The sequence below is a fragment of the Periophthalmus magnuspinnatus genome, chromosome 22 (genome assembly GCF_009829125.3).
Source record: "Periophthalmus magnuspinnatus isolate fPerMag1 chromosome 22, fPerMag1.2.pri, whole genome shotgun sequence".
In the NCBI taxonomy this organism is placed as follows: Eukaryota; Metazoa; Chordata; class Actinopteri; order Gobiiformes; family Gobiidae; genus Periophthalmus; species Periophthalmus magnuspinnatus.
In genome coordinates this window covers 5,593,729-5,611,596 of record NC_047147.1, presented here as the reverse complement: position 1 = coordinate 5,611,596, position 17,868 = coordinate 5,593,729, and the positions used below count along the sequence as shown (strand labels likewise).

Genomic DNA, 17,868 nt, shown 5'->3' with positions numbered 1-17,868 from the left:
CCTGTGTTTAACCGCCTTAGCCCTGTTCAGAACGATTACCTCTCTCGTGGAAAACATTCTGCGTACATCCTTTGGGAATCACATGACCTCTGGGATCAAAAGTCACGTGGACCGAGGAATGAAAGACAGAATCGCAAAATAGCGCGGAGGAGATGCCTAAGATGTTTGCACAATGTGTGAGACGGTGAAACTCAAGCCGTCGTTTGCTGAAATAACAACTCTATTTCTGATCTTTTTGGACGGAGGAGTTAAGCGTTTCTCTGATATTCATCGTAAAACCGTTGGGGGTCAGGCTAGCACAACACGGGCCTTTCCAACACAACCAGACACTCCTCACATCCACATGCAGAATACCCATAATACAGTGCGGTCGGCCTGTTTAAAACGCACTATATACGGTCTACGGTTACGATAGAGAAATGGTAAACGGTCACGCATCAGTGTACGCAGACACGGGGCGAGGTGGGTTAACCCTGTAGCGTCGGATGCTAACGCCGCAGATAGACGCGCAGTTGTGGACTTTCCATTATCGTAACGTAAAAGATTACAAACTCAAAAGCAGCAGAACTTCAAATGTTCTTTAGTAGACGTTCCAGAAAATATGACCTACGGCAAAAACAATGTTACCTGCATAAACGCCTGACTTTTTTTTTTTTATAGGAAGGGCTGTAAAAACCTAACCCTAAGTACAATCTGCATAATCTCTAGTATAAATGTTGCTTATTGTGTGATTATTAAGTGTTTCTGAACTGAGCAAATAGTTTTTTCATTCTTTTTCTTGCATAAAAGTTACTCAAAAGTACATTCGTTTTTTATATTTTTCTTCAACTTAAACTGGTATCACACACTTATTTGATCCATCGATGGAAAAATAAGGATGGATTTGTAAAATAGAGGTAGTTTTGTGACAAAGGACAAAAGTTAATGTTGATACATCCTTTAACATGATTTTTATGGCTAAAAAAAGAAAAAAAAAAAGTCGAGGTGAGCTGTACTGGTCGATAATGTACTCAGTCCTTAAAGGGTTAAGTGTCTTGCTCAAGGACACAACAACAGCATCGCCAACATGTGGGGCAATGGATCTGACCGCTCAACCAATGATGTTTATGTCGAGAGCAGGTTCGAACTAGCAACCTACAAAGCTACAGTCACCACTGAGCGTACAGTTTTGTGCATTATTCGTTCACTCACGCTCAACTTTTTCAGGCGTCACAGCTGCCCCGGGGTCGACTGACCACCACCGATCACTCGCACACAGCACTTAAACGGATACAGGAGGGTGAAGCGTCTTGCCGAAGATCGCAAACACAATTCGCCATCCCAGCATTTAGGAGCTGGAATCAAACCACTGATCTTTGGTTAGAGGGCGAATAGATTAACCTCTGAACCACAACCTCCCGTCAGTCGCTCTGAAATCCAAACTACGCGCATATATGTTAATGCAGAAGTGATTTCAGAAGTGTCAGATCAGGAAAAACAACAAATGTGCTGTTGAATTTCATATTTACATACATAAAAAGTGGTTCTTTTTCAGCACTTTAACCAAGAACAGTTTGATTATGTGTTTCCCATAAGTGCTGGGAAATACGGTCTGTTAAAATGACAAGAAGACGCTTACAGATCGGTTGTTTATATTGCAGAAAGTTGAAACTCTAAAAAAACAATAGGATCCATGCACCGCAGCATAAAATATAAAATAAATAAACAACATATTGAAATTTAAATTGATTTGTGTAAAGATTAGCCAGTTGTTTTTGTACGTAGATCTGTTTGCGGTGTTATTTTAATATTTTTATGCCTCAAATTTAGCATTCCCATTAGCATTGACACACACACAGCTGCCTTTCTAAACCAAGAAATGTTCTCCAGAGACATTTACCCTCAAGTCACTGTCCGCAGCTTTATCTTTAAATATGTATTCTGGAAAAACCTCACAGAGACAGAACTGGACAGGAAGTAGTGATGCTAACAGTGAGATTGCCACGTGCTGTTGTGTACAGAGCCAATTTAATCTCAAAAAACAAATAATGTCTTGACCTGTGACTTGTGTGACCGATGAAGTTCTGAGTTGTGTTGTTTTGTGCAGTTTGTGATGTGTTAAGGAGCCACGGGAGAGAGCGGGAACTTCTGGAGGTACTCTCGGTTTAATCTGCTGCTTCACAAAAGTACAAAATGCAACTAACGTGCCACTATTTGTCGGTCCAGCCCATACGACAGGAGAGAAGATAACGGTCAGAGTTAGCATGTTAGTTAATTGTCTAAGGGGCTGTAGACCATTGTCCATCAGTCTCCTCCGTGCCGTGTCTCCTGTACAGTACAGAATGTGTTCAGACAAATCTACATAAATGTTGGATCGCAGTGTGACTCTGAAGTGCTGTGTGTTTGCAATTTGTTTTCTCCCCGACAAAACTCACAATGTCGATGAAACGTTCTGCACCGACAAAGGCGCCTACGAAGGTTTGGACTTTGAGAGAGTTTAAACAAGAGAGAAATGTGAGAAAATGTTAATGCCTGTGTGAGAAAAGTGTATAAAGTGTGTGGTGAGGGGTTTTACAGCCAAAAACATATAGAATAATTGTAAAAAATAAAGCTGACTACACGGTTTTTGCCTATTTTGGGTTATTTTTAGAACGTAACCCCCGTGATAAATGAGGGAACAACGGAACAACATCAGAGCTCAATATTAGCTTAAATACACGTAAAACATAATTAGAGATGTAAATAAAGGCAAAAATACTAACAAAAGGACACTTTAATCATGGAATTACAATAGATGACTGACCTCTTCCCAATTCTGGATTTACAAAGTGAAGAGGCAGCGGACAAACCTCGAATTTACACCAGGGGCAACGCGAAGGTCACACGAAGAAGAAGCAAAAACACAGAAGAAGAAGTGTCTGGAGGACCAAGGCTGCACGTTAAATCAAACGCCAAGTATGAGCAAAACTGTGATAAACAAACGCACCTTTTTGCTTAATTATACAGATATAAATCGGTTACATTTGGTTTGGTGGCGCTACGTGCTTGTCGCCGTGGAGATAGAGAAGTAAAATGCCATCCTGTGAAACATATGGGGACATGGAGACAACCAAATGACGAACTATTTACTAGAAAAGTTTTATTGTGCACTTTTAAATGACCAGTAGAAATTCAAATACGTCTCCGTGCTGTTGCGTAAGAGGACTCCTGTATTTCCAAAACCGTTCTCCGACACGTGATAGCGGGTTTTGCTTTAAGATTTTCTGTTAAATGAAAACACCGCCGCAGTTATCCCATTATCCTGGGCTGGTATGTCCATGTTTGAAAGGCGTTTGTGAAGTCTGGTGGGATTTGGGGCGCAGATGGAACGGATTTGATTAGCTACAAGGTTTTGTTTTCCTACGACGAGCCAGAAGTTAGCTTAAGTGCACGGCGAAGGAATTTGAAAGAAGCGGTGGAAATAAAAGGACTCGATGTTGGTGATGGTGAACCTTATTGCCTATGCTCCCGGGATGTAAGTATGTGTTCCTAAGGTGGGGTCGGGCCTTTGATGGTGCGCAGAGGGGGGGCAACGGTGGACGGGATGGGGGGGTGGGATAATAAGGAAAGACAGCGAGGCCAAAGAAAGCAAGAACTCAAACGGACACTGATGTAACACTGTGGGTCGAGCCTCCTCTGAGCCTAAAACACGCTGAAAAACATGTTTTCAATCAAGTGCCATGTTCTCACTGAGCATGCTGAGACGTACACACACCCCCACTCACTCCCACTCACTCCAACGCACTCACTCCCTAAATATGGAATCTGTTTTCAAAGTCGCCAGTATCAGCCCGGGTCAAACTTGAATGGAAAATCAGGTGGACGACTAGGTACATCAAGGGGATATCACAGCTGAATTGAAGGATGGGACAAATATTCCTCTACACAGACAATAAAGTGTCTCTTAACCAAGGGCCGGTCCCAGCTCTCAGGGGGCTCTAAACTGAGTTTGTCTCTGGGGCCCCCTCCTGGTTCAGCTGTTGGTGATTCACATTTGACACATTCTGACTCTGCTCTCATCACTTTGACCATTTGTATTTGTGTTTATCTGAACAACATCAGACTGAAAACATCCAGAATGTCACAACTACAACAGACACAAGGACAGAACACAAACATATAAGGGGCGGTTAAGATTTTTTTTTATTCTAGACATTTTTTCTTCAGTTCTGGTGGATTTTAATGTGTTCCTGTTGGCGACAGTGGCTTAAATTTACATTATGTCGGGTCCTTGCTCCGGTGTAAACACAGAGCTGCCCTCACCTCTGCCCGACTCAAAAACAAATGTAGCAGCAGCAGATATTTTACTACTATAGATATAAAACAAATGTGATTGTTTTAGAGGGATATTTAAGCTGCTGTAAACACACAAGCCCTGTGTCCAATAAAACTTGATATATCACATTATTTTCAGTATAAATGTATGTGCTCTTGGGGGCCCCCTGGTGGCCTTGGGGCCCTAAGCAGCTGCTCATTCTACTTATAGGCTGAACCGGCCCTGACCGACCCTAAAGGCACAGTTGGCACTTTCTGGAGGTGGCAGCGACATCTGTTTGATTCCATGGACACAGAAAGTTAAAACTGTACTTAGGAATATTCTTCATGGAGATAGTTATGTTTTATGCCGTACTGTGGAGCATTTCCATGGAAACAATGGCCCTCTTCCAGGCCAAATAAGAGTCAGGTTTAGTTGACTGTTTCAGTGCAATAAACACAACCAAATTGACTAAAGAATTCCATACTGTGGCTTTAATTTGAATATTTACTTTTAGTTAAATGTTTATTCACTTTTCTAACTGTTAGGCTGAATGTAAATGAGGCCTAACAGTTATAAAAGTGTTTAACGTGCTGAAAGCCCCTCCTCGTCACAACACTCGGGTTTGCTCGGGGTTAATTTGATTACATTTAGGTCATAAAAGTCTAGTTCTCATAAGTCTTTTACTCAAGCGGCGCTTTGTCTCTCGTAGATAAGTTGAAGTCTACATCTGTGGCGCTTTGTGGATCTGTCACGAGAGCCGTTCTGTGCTTTACTCTAGAGCCGTGTTTCTCAGACTGTGGCTCTTTCAGGTGGAGCTTGGACAGATCTTCAGTTTATGGGTTTTTGCTTGATTTTGAGTTAATTTTTATTCACTTTTTGACCTCTGAGAACTACACTGGGAATGATGTAGTCCACCTTAAGACCTGGTTTAGATTTTCATGGCGAAAATAATTGGGATTAACAATTATATCAGGATAATTATTAAAGTTGCTGATAAAATGTTATGGATATGAGTAATTATAATTTTACAAATAGTTTCCATATTTAAACAAGTGTTATAGTAATTGTACTTTGTTATAACTGAAAACAAGGATGCACTGATATTGTTATGGTATTGAATATTGGTGCCAATACTGAAAAATGTGCTGGATTGAGTATCGTGCCATGATATCGGGTCTTTAATTGGATGTGATAAGACTATTTACAGGTTCATTTTGGCCCAGAACGTCTCATAATGTTTGAGTTTTTATTCATACAAACCTTTTCAGTAGTTACTTAAAATAACTAAATTAATGTAATAACTTACCTGTGTTTTAAGGAAAGAAATGCCATTTTCCATCCCTACACTGGTATTGGTTATTATCAGGTATCGACAAATACTTAAAGTCAGAGTATCGACATTGGTATCGGAACTTAACAAGCTGAATCTGTACTTTTATCTGGATATGTGGGGTTTTTTCTGCACATTCTGGTGATGTAAGGGCCAAAATCTCTGTTGGCGATTCTCATGATTATATAAAATGTTCCACGAACAATTATATATAAGTATATTATACTTTTTATCACGAGAAATGATATTATTATTATTGTCCCATCGATAGTTTAGATTAAACCTGGAATAGTCCTGTTATAGACCTGGTTTAGTCCTGTTATAGACCTGGTTTAGTCCTGTTATAGACCTGGAATAGTCCTGTTATAGACCTGGTTTAGTCCTGGATTAGACCTGGAATAGTCCTGTTATAGACCTGGAATAGTCCTGTTATAGACCTGGTTTAGTCCTGGATTAGACCTGGAATAGTCCTGTTATAGACCTGGTTTAGTCCTGTTATAGACCTGGTTTAGTCCTAAATTAGACCTGGAATAGTCCTGTTATAGACCTGGTTTAGTCCTGTTATAGACCTGGTTTAGTCCTAGATTAGACCTGGAATAGTCCTGTTATAGACCTGGAATAGTCCTGTTATAGACCTGGTTTAGTCCTGGATTAGACCTGGTTTAGTCCTGGATTAGACCTGGTTTAGTCCTGTTATAGACCTGGTTTAGTCCTGGATTAGACCTGAAATAGTCCTGTTATAGACCTGGTTTAGTCCTGGATTAGACCTGAAATAGTCCTGTTATAGACCTGGAATAGTCCTGTTATAGACCTGGTTTAGTCCTGGATTAGACCTGGAATAGTCCTGTTATAGACCTGGTTTAGTCCTGTTATAGACCTGGTTTAGTCCTAAATTAGACCTGGAATAGTCCTGTTATAGACCTGGAATAGTCCTGTTATAGACCTGGTTTAGTCCTGTTATAGACCTGGTTTAGTCCTAGATTAGACCTGGAATAGTCCTGTTATAGACCTGGAATAGTCCTGTTATAGACCTGGTTTAGTCCTGGATTAGACCTGGTTTAGTCCTGGATTAGACCTGGTTTAGTCCTGTTATAGACCTGGTTTAGTCCTGGATTAGACCTGAAATAGTTCTGTTATAGACCTGGTTTAGTCCTGGATTAGACCTGAAATAGTCCTGTTATAGACCTGGAATAGTCCTGTTATAGACCTGGTTTAGTCCTGGATTAGACCTGGTTTAGTCCTGTTATAGACCTGGTTTAGTCCTGGATTAGACCTGAAATAGTCCTGTTATAGACCTGGAATAGTCCTGTTATAGACCTGGTTTAGCCCTAGATTAGACCTGGAATAGTCCTGTTATAGACCTGGTTTAGTCCTGGATTAGACCTGGTTTAGTCCTGGATTAGACCTGGTTTAGTCCTGTTATAGACCTGGTTTAGTCCTGGATTAGACCTGAAATAGTCCTGTTATAGACCTGGTTTAGTCCTGGATTAGACCTGAAATAGTCCTGTTATAGACCTGGAATAGTCCTGTTATAGACCTGGTTTAGCCCTAGATTAGACCTGGAATAGTCCTGTTATAGACCAGGTTTAGATCTGGTGGTGTTTGGAAGCCAGATCTGGAGAAACACTGCCATAAAGATCAGAATTATGTTTTCGGGAGATTTTCAAACCCTTCAAACATGGCAGGCGACAGACTAACCACCAGAAAAGTTGCATAATGATCCTTTAAATGATAAATGATGAATATGAAGTTGGTGAACACAGCTGTCTCCCTCATTTTATGCATTTTTCCTTTACTTCTGTGAGGTCAGTAGTTCATCTAAATTGGTTGTTTTTATACAAAGCTGCACTGCATTGAAACATTCTACACAGAGTCTGGTCTCACTCTGTATAAGTTTGATTTACTGCAGCACATTTTTCAGAGTCTCCATTTTCATAATTTTATTTACCAGAATAGTCCAGATGGCAGCATTATCTGATCAACTGCAAAACCAAACAAAGCAAAAGCAGTTTTGAATGACCAGGACTTGTCTTTTAAACTTCACCCACAAACCGCTCTGTATTAAACTAAAATATCATTCATCTGGATTATTTTCTACTGGGCTGAAAAGTTAAAGTATTTTTTATTGTTTGAAAGACGCTGAAAAGGCTGAGAGTTTATTTTTAGCTTGTTCATAATCTGAGCAAACCAAAATATAGAGATAAAAACATTTGAAGCTTTATTAAATCTCAAAATCTGAACAAAATACTTTTACTTTTTATACATTTTAAATAGGAACTTACTGCTAAGAATACTTTTTTCAGTACATTTGTTCATTTTATATTTTTACTACAGTATTTTTTAGCCCTGGTATCTGTACTTTTACTTAGGTAATAAATTATTTTTATTACGTTTATTATAGACATTGATCATTTTTTAGATAATAGTACCATCTAGTGTTGAAATTAAGTACTGCAAGAGGCTCCTCCTATGATGTAACATGATGTAAAAATAAAAACTTCAATTTGTGGTGGCAGGGATTTTAAAATAGGTCCTACTAAAGTAGATTAATAATGAAAGGATGATTATTATACTACATAAATACCACAACATGACTGACGCTGTATAATGTAATGTAAGGCGCTTAAAGGTAAAAAAAAAAAAAAAGTAAAAAAAAAAAAAAATTTTAAAAAGTGTAATTTCTAAAACATAATCAACATAATTATATTTAAAAAAAAAATAAATTACTATAAAATAAAATAAAAATCTTGCCTGATTTTAGTAACGTTTTAATTTTTCCTGGTTGGACATGTGCAGTGAATGTGAGGAATTAGATAAGTGTTACCTGTTAATCAGCGCTAATTCCTGTATTTTTGTACTTTTTAACTTCTCCACAAATGTAACGGATAAAAAACCTTTCACCACACAACAGTTTTATCCCAACAAACAAAATAATAAGAAAAAAAAAACATGAAAGAAGCCCCATCATGTGCACTTTAACTTCAGGTTTGTCAGTCAACTTACACGACAAATAGTCCCACATTTGGAAGTTTATTACTAAAATCAAAAACTATTATAATACTGAGCAACCAAAGGTTCAAGAAAACACTCGGATAATTATAAAAATGTTAAAAGTACGGCTTTAATTCCCAAATTCCATCAGTTTTTGAGTCATACACATAACTTTTACTGATGAACCGTTGCCTTAGCCCTTGTCAAAACACAATTTCAGAAAAGAAATAAAGCAAAAGAAACAATTTAGGTACAAAGATAAATGCTTAAACACCAGAAAAAGTCATAAAAAGCAGTAACAGATCTCCTGAAGTCCTGAGAAGAGGTAGTCGCGTGAAGGTCAGGCGTAGAACGAGCAAAAACATTGAAGATCAACACAAAATGTAAGCTAAAATCAGTGTTCAAGTGTAATAATAACCCATTTAAGACTAGACACAACCCATCGACTCAACGTGAAGCCTCCACTGCGAGAGTTTGATGAGTTTGGGTTCGTTGTCGTTTGCGTTGCTCCTTATAAACTGCACCAAGGCAATAATAAAGTAAAGTACGTTTGAGATTCTGTCCCCTCATGCTTTATTTAAAAAAGAAATACTTGAATAAATTATGCCGAGGTAAAAAACACAGCTGTGGCAAAAAGTCGACCACCGCTGCAGTAACGTGACACTGTACATGCACATTTACATGAACTGTAAACATTCAGAATTTAAAAATGCCTATTTGTGTGTGTGTGTGTGTGTGTGTGTGTGTGTGTGTGTGTGTGTGTGTGATGTTTGAGCGGATGATGCTGTAGCTGCAGGTGATGTGAACAAATCCGCGAAAAAACAAGCCTCGCCACTGATACGCAATCAAAATGACACGTTTTAGATTGTTGGAAAATCTCACGTGACAATAGGAGGTTCTTGGACATTTCTTTTAGACAGTGGTGGAGGGAGTACTCAGCTTGTGATACTTTTACTTAAGTACTCATTTAAAATTGTGCTTTACCTCCTAGGACCTGGCGTCAACACATTTTTGCGTTTTCTAGACCACAATGCAATTTTTTTCTCTACAAAGTCGTGGTGTCCACATATGAGGACATTATACTGCCCCCTAAAGGTGACAGAAGAGTATAACACTAACATTATAGTTTAGATTCAAGATGGACTTTGTTAAAAAGCTCATGTTTTCCTGCAGCTCTTCAAATGAGACACAACTGAAGCGTCTTGGATGAGCAGTTAAACATCTTCACTCCTAGAACGATCTGTCCAGTTATAGATTTAAACGTCGTCTTTTGCGATGGATCAGACCTGGACGACTGAGGGACACACAGACATTATTCCAAGAGGCACAATTGTTGCTTCTCATTTTGTTTTTTCTCAGGAAAAATGTTGCTGCGTTCAGGCACTTAATAGTTTTTGCAAATTATTATTCAAATGTTCTATCAAAATCATTCAAAAGTAGAACGAATGTCTCTTACGTGGATATCATTTTTCTCATAATGTAAAAAGCTAATTCTTTGTTTTTACACTCATCAGGTCTAATCAGCCCAAATAACAAAGAGAAATTAATAAAGCCATGAAAAAACTCAGGTCTTAGGAGGTTAAAGAATAAAGAGAAAAAGTATTTTGCACATATTCTGAGTCTTATAAAGCTTCAAATGTAGTGATTACAATAAAAATGTGCTGAATTTTGTGCATCCGAAACAACTGTATAAATCATTTTTTTAAATAAATCATCTGTTTCTATTTGTTTTTGTTTTTTTTGTCTTGAAAATAAACCCCTCAGACTTTTCAGCAGGTCTAAAATAATAATAAAAAATACTTTTACTTTTCAGTCCTGTTCAAAATGTAGTTGAATAGAAAGTACAGATACTTTACTCAAATGTAGAGAAGTAAAAGTACGCTTAAATCCAATACTTTTACTTCGTTACGCTCCACCACTGCCTTTAGAAACGCACCGTCCACATATTTGACCACAGATTTCCTTTGATCGTCTCTTTCATTGCACTTCTCTGTGTCATTCTGACGATTTAAAAACAGAGTCGTCTCAGTTTCTATTTTAACATAACCACGAATCAGGGCAAACATTTGATTTTTAAACCAGATTTCACGCCTTTATGCCTTAATTGCCCTAAAATTTAAAACTTCTTCTGTGTTTCGGCATTCCCTGACTGCAACTTCTGGGGTACGTACAGTTTGTTTACAACTAAAATCTCAGCTAAACAGAAAACCTTAGACACTGGTGGGAAAAAACAAAGCGTTTCCGACTGTCAGTTATAATTTTTCGTCGCAACAACAGCTTCTTGACCCACAGCCTTTAAAACAGTCACCTGAAAAGAAGAAACACACAGATTAGTCTTATTAATTTTCTTTTACTGTATAAAACTAGTTGCATTTTGAGGGAAAAGGCCAAAAAGCATGTCCTTAATTGTAATTTCACACTTAAAAGACACAGCCAAGCATGTTTTTTTCCCCGACAGTAAATACTTTTGGCTCTTTCCAATCGTCCCAAAGTGGAATACTATCCAAAATGTCCAATACAATTAACATAAATCAATACTTACAAGTGATCCTGAGTTAGGGGGAGTGTACCATGAAAGAATAACAACATTTCACACTTTCACAGAGATTTAAAAGTTATAAAAACATGCTTCTGAACTCTTTCCAGCTAATTATTCCCATGCTAAGAACCTGAGGAAAGGGTTTACGCTTTAAACTCAGCATTTAAAGACGGCCCAGACGGTGTGCTACTTCATCCTCCAGCATCTGGACTCCCCGGGAACCTATGCCAGGATCCTGTTTGTGGACTTCAGCTCTGCGTTTAACACCATCCTCCCTGCTCTGCTCCAGGACAAGCTCGCTCAGCTCAACGCGCCTGACTCCACCTGCAGGTGGATCCCTGACTTCCTGACGGACAGGAGACAGCGCATGCGGCTGGGGAAGAATGTCTTGGACACTCGGGCTATCAGCACAGGATCTCCACAGGGCTGTGTACTTTCTCCCCTGCTCTTCTCCCTCTACACCAACTGCTGCACCTCCAGCCACGACTCCGTCAAACTGGTTAAGTTTGCGGATGACACCACCCTTATTGGACTCATCTCGGACGGCGATGAGTCTGCCTACAGGAGGGAGGTGGACCGGCTGGTGTCCTGGTGCAGCAGCAACAATCTGGAGCTCAACACCCAGAAGACAGTGGAGATGATTGTGGACTTCAGGAAAGTCACAGCCCCCCTGCCTCCCCTCACCCTGACGGACTCCCCCATCACCATTGTGGACTCTTTCCGCTTCCTGGGCACCTGCATCACCCAGGATCTCAAGTGGGAGCCGACCATCAGCTCCCTCATCAAGAAAGCCCAGCAGAGGATGTTCTACCTGCGGCAGCTGAGGAAACTCAAGCTGCCAGTCCAGATGATGGTGCAGTTTTACACTTCCATCATTGAGTCCATCCTCACCTCCTCCATCACTGTGTGGTTTGCTGGGGCCACTGCCAGGGACAGACAGAGACTGCAGCGCATTGTGCGCTCTGCTGAGAAGGTGATTGGCTGCAGCCTGCCATCTTTACAGGACCTGTACGTCTCCAGGACTCGGGGGCGAGCAGGCCGTATAGCAGCTGACACTTCTCACCCTGGACATGGACTATTTGAGCCACTTCCCTCTGGCAGGAGGCTACGGTCCACTGGGACCAGAACCTCTCGCCATAAGAACAGTTTCTTCCCCTCTGCCGTTTGTCTCATGAACACTTTATAATATCTGCACAAAACTGGACACTTTATAACACCGGTCACTTTAATAAGTCATGTTTGCACTGTTGTTCTGATGCTGCTGTTGTACATATTTTCTCCCTTTAAGTATTTCATTTGATTTTTTAAGCATATCTTTTTAACTTTGTGCATGCCCTTATTTGTATTTGTATTTATTCAGTGTGTTTATGTTGCACTTTTTCACCAAAGCAAGTTCCTAGTTTGTGAACTGTGTTCACAGACTATGGCAATAAAAGTCTTCTGATTCTGATTTAAAAACAAAAAAAAACGGCTCCGGCTCCGAGTCACAGTGTGTTTTTTAGTTAAGGGTTTGGTTCCACAGAGAAACCTTTTTGTCTAAAGATGAGGACGGAAAGGAAGCTAAAAGAAAAGTATTGTTAGAACTTACTAAAAATGATTCGCCATTATCAAATTTCTTCCCGATCTCGGTGCCCACTTCATTATCCGGCAATCTAAGGTCTTCTTTTGTTGCTCCAGAGTCGTCCATCAGACTCAAGAAGCCGTCGTCTATGTTGAGAAGCTAGAGAAATCACAATAAAATCACAATAAAATTTGATATTTTTACTCATAATGCACTGTAGAAAACAAGGTTGGTCTTCATGCGCACTGAAGCGTACTGAGGGGACTTTTGGCTCTTTTATGGGATCCGAATCTTTTGGATCTGTTCGTTTCAAAGAGTCGTTTAAAAGACAGAATCCAATGCGAGAACTAATTTTACCTACAAACTACCGTAAATTTCAGACTATAAGCCGCTACTTTTTTTCCCACACTTTGAACCCTGCGGCTTATACAACAGTGCGGCTAATTTATTTCACTGCCTAACGGCCACTGGGGGGCGCTCTAACAGTAAATGCATAAGTGAGACATGGGGAAAGATTATGAACTAATGCTTTTCAGACACAATAAAAAGAAAGAAAAAAGCGTTTCCTAAATTAAAACAAAAAAAACCTTCAGTGTACCATCTTTCTGTGTAAATATCACATGTTACAACACAAAAACCTGCAGCTTATATATGTACAAAATTGATTTTCTTTTCAAATTTAGCTGGTGCAGCTCATATTCAGGTGCGCTCTATAGTCCAAAATTTATGGTAATCACAGAGAGACACAACCAAGGCTCAAATTTGTTTAAAATTAGTGCGTTTACGCTTTGAAATGATGAAAATTGAAATAAAACGCTGCACTACAATAATAATCATTTTAAAACTAACTGTTATTAAGATGCTAAATATGTTTTCGTGCACAAAGCTCTCACTCGTGTCACCTGCGCTGCTTTTGTGCTGATTCTTGAGTTGGTTTCAGCGTAAATCAGGAGAAAAATGCAGACGAATTAGCACAAAAAAGATACGATTCCTTTGAAAAATAAGATCCGGTTCAACTGTTCACGACATGTCAGACTCAGGCCCTCGATATAAATATATTTGGTCTGTGAGATCATAACAAATATGTATTAAAGCTGGTCCGATATAGTGCATGCGCCTCTAATACTACAAATCCCAGAATGCTTTACAAACGTGTTGACGCTAACCCCCACCATTTTTGTTTTGACGCTCATTAACATCTGCTGCCTGTCGCCTCGCTCAAATTTAATCCACACCTTCTGAAAAACATGCAAATGGTGTTAAACTTTTCAATAAACTTAACAATTAGTTTGACCCGCGACTTAAATCCACAGACGGACAAAATTAAAACCTGTGTCCGAGTTTAACACCCTTGATTTTTTTTTTTTTTTTTTTTTATCCAGATACGTTTATTGTTTTCAAATGATCAAATACAGTCAAAAACTAATAGAACACAAACTAACAATACAAAAAACAATACAAACGTAAAGAAAAAGAACAAAATAAAAATCAAATCTCACAAACAGCTGGGTACAACTGTAATAAACGGCCCGTGTCTTCTCAAATACATTCACATTTTGATTGAAAGAAAGTCTAATTTTTTCTAGCTTTAGACAGGACATGACATCCTATAACCGCTGTGAGTGTGAAGGAGGGTTAGCGTCCTTCCACTTGAATAAAACAGCTCAGCCATAAGTAACGCAAAAGCCAAAGAATATTTTTTTGTGGCACTAAAATGTACATGATCCTCCAAAACACCAAAAAGGGGCCGACACCCCTGATTTAAGGAACCGTTCATAAGCGTCGACTCGTTCATGAACCTCACATTTATATATTTAGTGTTTATTTTATTCGGTTAAAGGGTTTAGGCTGAAGTAAAACGTACTTATAATGTCAAACCCATTTTAGTAACATCAAAACTGAAGCGGTGCAGTATCAGAACACTCTTTAAATCACAGGTGTCCACACTTTTCTCATTAGGGGCCACGTATAAAAACACAGACAAAGCTGAGGCGATTGAGGGCCATAGACTGGTCACGAATACAATGAATACTTCAAATCTGTTATTATTACAAGTTAAACTGAACCACTAGACCTTTATTCATGTTTACATCCTCAATAATACATCATTAAATATTTGATATGGGCTTGTTAAAGTAGATTTTCAGAGATATACAGTAAAAAGTACTGTTTAAGGTAATATGGGCCAATCACCTGGCAGCTTGACGGCTAAGAAAAATTGGTCTGAGGGCCGGATTTAGCCCGTGGGCCACAGTTTGGGCATGCCTGTAATAGACTCTAGATGTTTTTAGCTTGTACACATATTTTAAGGTAGTATTAAGTACATGTTGCAGTATCTGTACTTTACTCCACTACATTTATTAACAGAAGTGAAAGTAAAAAGTACTTTTCATACGATTTGAGGGGTTATTTTTACCATGTTCGTAGTAACATTTTGACTAAAGTTTTTGAGTTCGAGCTTCGTATTTGAGCAAAACAAAAATAAATACACAAAATTCATAAGCTAGATAAGAAAAAGTATTAATATTGTTACTATATTATTACTATATAAATATCTATCATTTTTTAGTCAATATCACTACATTAACACTTGAAAATGAGCAACACTTGTGTGAAATACTTTTACTTGTTAGTCTTAAAGTACATTTTTACCTCTGTATCTAAAAGAAAATGAATATGACATTAACCAGCACATGTTTAGATTTTAATAGTTGCACTTGTATATATTTCTGTGCACTTTGCATGAGAATAATACAGCAAAAATAGAAGATATCTCAAACATATTCAGGACAATTTATAGATAAATTTGTACCTGAACAGTAGCATGGAATAAAAACTGTTATGTACTACAAATATGCACGCAAACGAATGAAGTTGACTGTAAAAGTTTTGTTAAATTACCCATTACTGTGGAGTTTTGCACGTCCTAATAACTGGTTTCATGTTAGACGCACAAAAGTTTGGCCTAAACCCGTTCCTCCAGTTCAAAACCTGTATTTCTTTTCAGACACACAGAGACAAGCAGCTCAAGTGTTACGCCCATTTAGCAATCCTCACATTTCTTTGAACACGACTCCATCGTTAATTAAAAAAAGACGAGAAACTGTGGGTAAAAAAATAAAGCTGTACCTGGTAGTCCTTTCTCGTAACATTCGGGACATCCATGTTATGAGTCGAGGGGCAGATATCCTCCAGCTTTTTCCCGGTGAAAATATCAAGTCCAACGAGGTGAACCTAAAAAAAAAAAGTAGCACAGAAGCCTGGGGTCAAATTCTCAATGGGGTAACGTGTAAGTGCTAAACACGCGCTTTAATCACCCACTGCCACAGGCGGAATTCCAGGGGCCCGGCTGAAATGGTCGTACCTTAGCGTGCCCGTGCTTGCCAGTCTTCGAAGTGGACATTTCTACGATCTTGCACGGATTTCCCTTCAGCATAACATATCCGTTCTTTCTCAGGGAAGAGCACTGCTGGGGGTACGTCTCCGAGGCTCCGGATGTGGCGGTTTCGTAATCCTCCATGCTAAAAGAAAGAAAAAGAACAAAGATACGGCAACGTGATCTGAAATGTTAGGGTTAGGGATACACGAATTGATAAGTTTAGCAAATGTTAATGCCAAGTCAAAGCCAGGGCCGGTTCTAGCTTTCACGAGTTTGTCTCTGGGCCCCCCCACATTTTCTAATACTCAGAGACATTTTGTTATGTTTTCTCAGCTCCCATCTGCTTCTTAAATTGTCATAATTATCCCCTAAATCTCTTATTTTATTATAGCTACACTAATTATTGCACAAATTACTGGAGATGCCTTTTCAGTTCCTATACCAACTCTTATATTGTAGCTTTAAGTATTTGCTGTTTCGCGATATCAACCGATACCAGTTTAGCGACTGAAAACAGCATTTATTTTGATTTCCAAAAATAAAATAAGATAAAACTGATGTAAATGTGTTATGTAGCTGCTATTTATCTCTAACATAACTACAGATCAACTTTGTACAACTAAAACTTCAAACATTATGAGACTTTCTGGGCCAACGACGACAAGTAAATAGTCTTATTACAGCAGGGCCGGTCCCAGCTTTCAGGGGGCCCTAAGCTGAATGTGTCTCTGGGGCCCCCTCCTGGTTCAGCTGTTGGTGATTCACATTTGACACATTCTGACTCTGCTCTCATCACTTTGACCAGTTGTATTTGTGTTTATCTGAACAACATCAGACTGAAAACATCCAGAATGTCACAACTACCACAGTCACAACAACAGAACACACATATAAGGGGGGCATGATTTTTTCAAATTCTAGAAATTTTTTCTCCATTTCTGGTGGATTTTAATGTGTTCCAGTTGCGACAGTGGCTTAAATTTACATTATGTCAGGTCCTTTCACCAGTGTAAACACAGAGCTGCCCTCACCTCTGCCCGACTCAAAAACAAATGTTGCAGCAGCAGATATTTTACTACTAGAGATATAAAACAAATGTAATTGTTTTAGAGGGATATTTAGGCTGCTGTAAACACACAATCCTTGTGCCCAATAAAACTTGATATATTCTATGATTTCTAATATAAAGGTATGAACTCTTGGGGGGGGCCTTGTTGGCCTTGAGGCCCTAAGCAGCTGCTCATTCTGCTTAAACGCTGGACCGCCCCTGGTCAAAGAGATGCCGAAAGCTGTGACTTAGACACTGCGCACGCACATTTACGCACACGTACACGGTTTTTATTGTCTCCAAACCCAAATATTATGGATCTGTAACGTCGTAATAGATTTTTAAAGTGTCATTACGTGGCAGCTGGGCCAGATGACTGAAAACATGGCACCGTTTCTACCCACGCCCTTCCACAGTGACTGCACATTCACGGCTCACAAACTAAACATCCAGCGGCTCTTTGTCCACCTCAGTGTTCACTAAGTTCACACTAAACCCCCGCAGCTCATGACAGAGTCCGGACAGAGTTTATCCGACAACACACGCCATAAAAAGTAACGCGTAAAACAGGAGAAAGTCACATGCGCCTTACCTTGGTGTGTGCGCGCGGCAGAGAGGGAGGGCTGCGCGCAGGACCGGGGTTTATAAGCCTCGAGTCCCGGAGGAGGAGGGGTAAAGAGGGAGGAAAACAGGTACTGAAGCTCTGTCTCAACAAGTACAAGACAGACAGGACAGGAGGATGAG

At 39.4% G+C, this 17,868-nt stretch overlaps 1 protein-coding gene across 1 annotated transcript; it reads right to left on the bottom strand.

The window, feature by feature from the left end:
* Positions 1 to 8,701: 8,701 nt before the first annotated feature.
* LOC117390857 (eukaryotic translation initiation factor 5A-1-like) lies at positions 8,702 to 17,868 on the bottom strand. Its single transcript, XM_055231366.1, has 5 exons — positions 17,717 to 17,868; positions 16,062 to 16,218; positions 15,827 to 15,931; positions 12,725 to 12,856; positions 8,702 to 10,905 (listed from the first exon to the last, which is right to left on the bottom strand). The coding sequence occupies exons 2-5, from the start codon at positions 16,215 to 16,217 to the stop codon at positions 10,846 to 10,848; spliced, it is 453 nt and encodes a 150-aa protein (XP_055087341.1). The 5' UTR covers position 16,218; positions 17,717 to 17,868; the 3' UTR covers positions 8,702 to 10,845.

What these genes read in the sequence shown, in the direction of transcription:
- LOC117390857 (XM_055231366.1), bottom strand. Translation starts at nt 16,217, where the DNA reads ATGGAGGATTACGAAACCGCCACATCCGGAGCCTCGGAGACGTACCCC. An exon ending in GCAAGCACGGGCACGCTAAG is followed by an intron (nt 15,932 to 16,061) that starts GTACGACCATTT and finishes TTTTTTTTTTAG; the next exon opens with GTTCACCTCGTTGGACTTGA. An exon ending in TTACGAGAAAGGACTACCAG is followed by an intron (nt 12,857 to 15,826) that starts GTACAGCTTTAT and finishes TGATTTCTCTAG; the next exon opens with CTTCTCAACATAGACGACGG.